The 4236-nt window shown below is 45.2% G+C and overlaps 1 protein-coding gene across 1 annotated transcript; it reads left to right on the plus strand.

Moving 5' to 3' along the window:
- Positions 1-297: 297 nt before the first annotated feature.
- LOC124649175 (11 kDa late embryogenesis abundant protein-like) lies at positions 298-741 on the plus strand. The gene has a single exon (XM_047188841.1). It carries the CDS (start codon positions 298-300, stop codon positions 739-741), a length of 444 nt encoding a protein of 147 aa, XP_047044797.1.
- Positions 742-4236: the final 3495 nt, after the last annotated feature.

Consider the following 4236-nt stretch of genomic DNA (forward strand, 5'->3'; position numbering starts at 1 on the left):
AGGAAGAGCCAGATTCGTCCTGCCTACCGTGGGAACTCTTATCCTAATGAAATTTTTCGTGTCCTGACTCCTGACACCTCACCACTGGTTTGTGTACGCTTCTCACACGTACACAGCACACGCGTCGCGACCTGAGTATATCACTGCGGCACTATAAATCTGACCTTCGATCAATGTCCCACAAAATCTATCCAACCAGAGTTGGTCGATATCAGCTAAAATCCGCGAAAGAAGCTCGGAAAGAGAAATCGTATTCGTACTCCAGAGGAAGATCAAGAAGGCAAGAAGCAGCTAGCCATGCAGGCCGGGAAGAGCGCCATGGAGGCCACCAAGGAGGCTGCCGCCAACGTCGGCGCCTCGGCGTACTCCGGCATGGAGAAGGCCCGGGCCGCCGTCCAGGGGCAGGCGGAGAAGGCCACGGCGCACAACGCGTCCGACAAGGAGGCGGCGGAGGTGAGGATGCGGGAGCGCGTGCGGGGAGCGGAGGAGGAGAAGCAGAACGCCATGCTCGCCAACGCCGCCGCCAAGGAGCGGGCCAGCGCTGGGACGTACCACCCGTCGCAGGGCGCCCCGGGGATCGTGCCGGGCGGCGGCCCGACGGGTGGCCACGTCGAGGACGGCGTCGCGGAGAGCCGGCCGGTCGGCCTGGCGACGGGCACCGGGAGGCCCAGCGCCGCGCATAACCCGCATGTTGGAAGCGACTTCCCGCAGGCGCGCGGCACCGGTGGCCAGTACCAGTGAGATCCAACTACAGCTCGTCAGATGTTTCAGTGTACGAGAGAGATTATTGTGTTGTTATGAATAAGTTTCTTTGTGTGAAATAGTTTACGGGCTTGCAGTAGAATGTTTCAGATTTGTATGTCAAAGTACTGTGGATCCGTGTCATCCGTGTATTGTGTGCATCACGTGGTAGTTAGTTCTTGTGGGTTTTAGGAAAGTTTCATGGGTCCTTTGTGTGTATGCTAACGACATTTTGTTGCGCGCCTTGAGGTCCGATCCCGTGAAACTCGAGTATGTTTTATAGGCTTTTTTTTCAATATATCAGAAGTATCTTTTTTATATTTAGTGATCGCGATCGGCATTTCTCTCTGTTTCTACGAATTTACTGGAGCTAAAGTAGCAAATTTTAAAAAAGATACATAAGACATATGGCTTTTATTATAGTAGCTGTGTTTCTACGAATTTACTGAAGCTAGAGTAGCAAATTAAAAAAAGATAAGAGATTTGGTGCATAAGCTAGAGTAGCAAATTAAAAAAAGATAGAGATTCGGTGCTCATGGATTCTTTTTTTAACATAATTAAAAGTTATATTTTAAGTTTAAAAAAAATCTAAAAATAAATTATGATGTAATAGTATTGTATTCCATAAACGTGTATACTTTTAATTGGAAATAATATGTATTTTAGGCTACACAAAAATAACAAATATGTAGATCTAAGTTAGTGATTCAAATCTTCGAAAAAAAGTCAACAAATATGTAGATCTAAGTTAGTGATTCAAATCTTCAAAAAAAAGTCGACTCTGTAATTTTTGTGTAGCTTAGAAATAAAACATTTGTAATTAGGATTTTGTATGTTAGCGGGATACATCATTGGCTTCTTTCAGAATTTTGTTACATAATTTTTTATACACATAAATATATTTTTTGTATTTTTGTATACACATAAATATAATTTTTAAATTTTTTTATACAACGAGATCACTAGTGTCTAGGATCCAAAATGACTTTTCGATTAAAAAAGATACATAAGACATATGGCTTTTATTATAGTAGCTGCTTACAATACGGAAATTCAATAAAGCTTTCTTGCATATGCTTCCTCTATTAAAAAGTTATATTTCTAGATGTCGAAAAATTTTGAACAAAAAATTCGAAGCAAGAAGAGATCTTATTAGTTTAGTTAACCTACATGTACACCTTAACAACATATGTGCCCACCTTAACAACATATGTGCCCTCCGTCAAATTTTGCAAGAAACCAATGTTTTTTATAATCTATGTAAAAAAATATCTTCTAAAACGCTTTAGTTTTAGCATTAAATTCTATCATTTTATACAAGTCACAGGACAAGTTGATTTTTTAGCATTCCGAAATAAAAGGAGCATATTCCATGTGCCAAAACACCACTCCCGTTACAACAAAAATTACTTACAGCAATGGAAGCAAAAGATAGGCATCTGCAAGCCAATTACATTATTACGATATTGTAAATAAACATAACATGCAAAAGATTAATTACAAAAGGCAGAAGATTAATTAGAGAAGGTTGTATGAGTTACTAACAACTGCATATCACAAAAGTGGCTAATATGTTAACATCATCAAATTTTTGGATCTAGCTAGGTCGCACATTGAAGTTTCAGAGGTTAATTAGAGAAGGTTGTATGAGTTGATAACAACTACATACAACAAAAATGGTTAATATGCCTTTACGTACACATCAATTTTGAAGAAAACTTTCATGTTGAATGTCGATAGTTCTTCTCAGAATACATCCAAACTTAGCTATCTGAGCATTAATTTGGTCCTATAATTTATAGGAACACTTAATTAGAGACTGGATGGTGGGCGCCGATACACTTGGTCTAACAAGAGGGACACGTCCACTCTCGTCCGGCTAGATCAGGTGTTTATTACGGTTGTCTGGGAAGAGATGTACAGCAGCTGCACCTTGCGTTGTTTGGCGACGGTGGTGGTGGATCACTGCCCGCTTCTTCTGGACTGCACCACAAGATTGGCATGGCGGAAATGGTTCCAGTTCGAACGTTTCTGGGTAAAGTTGGATGGATTCGATGAAGTGGTGCAGAATAGGTGGGGTGTGGTTGAGGGAGACCCGGACCCCTTCCGGAGGCTCACCGCAAAGCTCAAGCCTACGACATGCAACCTTTTGAGCTAGAGCGACAAGAAAGTTGGATGTGTCAAACTGCAGCTGATGATAGCGCGGGAGGTGGTGTTAAGACTGGATGTTGCCATGGAATCACGACAATTGTCTCCGGATGAACGTCGACTCAGGGACCATCTTAAGCACGCTTATCTGGGGTTGGCTTCCCTCGAGCGCACAATGGCCCGCCAATGGGCAAAGATTGCTTGGTTGGGGGAGGGGGACGCCAGCACATCGTTCTATCACCAGCACCCGACATATAGGCGCCAGAAGAACGTGATTCATAGCCTGCATGTTGATGGCGCGGTCGTCTCTGACCATGCGGCCATGGCTGAAGTGACTTTTACTCACTTTGATGGTCTGCTTGGCACATCGGTGGACCGGCTGCACTCGCTGGACATGGACTTTCTGGGCACCCGCTCAGAGGACCTCTCCGAGATTGAGGCTGCGTTCACTAAGGAAGAGATCTGGGAGGTGATCAGGCGCTTACCATCAGGCAAAGCGCCAGGGCCCGACGGCTGCACGGCCGAGTTCCTGCAAAAATGCTGGGGGTGGTCAAGGGCAATTGCATGGCAACCTTCGATAAGTTGTTCACTATGTGTGGGCGCGGATTCCAAGATCTGAATCAGGCTCTCATGATCCTGCTGCCTAAGCGCCCGGATGCGATGGCGCTAGGTCACTATAGGCTGATTAGTCTTATCCACATCTTCGCCAAGATGGTGGCTAAGACGTTGGCTTCTCGACTGGCCCCTAGGATGGAGTCGCTGGTGGATCGTAACCAATGCGCGTTCATTCGCAGGCGATGCATCCATGACAACTTTATGTTGGTCCAACAGACAGCTAGATTCTTGCACCGACGGAAGGAACATGGGTGATGCTCAAGTTGTATATAGCTCGCGCGTTTGACTCCGTATCGTGGTTGGTTCCTCATGGAAGTCCTCCGGAAGATCGGGTTTGGCCCAAGAATCCGCGAGCCTGTGTCCATCCTGCTATCCACGGCAAGCACTAGGATGATGCTCAATGTGGGGCCCCGGACTAGCTGTCCGAAACACCCGTTATGCATACACATTCACGATCCCATGATCAGTGTGTCGTGAAAGCATAACCGAACTGGTATCAAATACATCATCCATTACAGTACCGAATAAAAAGATTACAACAGGTCACATGACCAATACTTACATAAGAGCCGCAATGGCAGGAGATCAACAATCAGACAACAGAAATACTTCAGACAAAAGCGTTCGGATGGCCCAAGTCATGCCATAACCCTACAGGCAACTGACTGGGAAGACGTTCCTAGCTCGCACAGACGTCGTCGACTCCTTCTTCATCTGTCGGATTCCACCAAG

The sequence above is a fragment of the Lolium rigidum genome, chromosome 4 (genome assembly GCF_022539505.1).
Source record: "Lolium rigidum isolate FL_2022 chromosome 4, APGP_CSIRO_Lrig_0.1, whole genome shotgun sequence".
NCBI lineage: Eukaryota > Viridiplantae > Streptophyta > Magnoliopsida > Poales > Poaceae > Lolium > Lolium rigidum.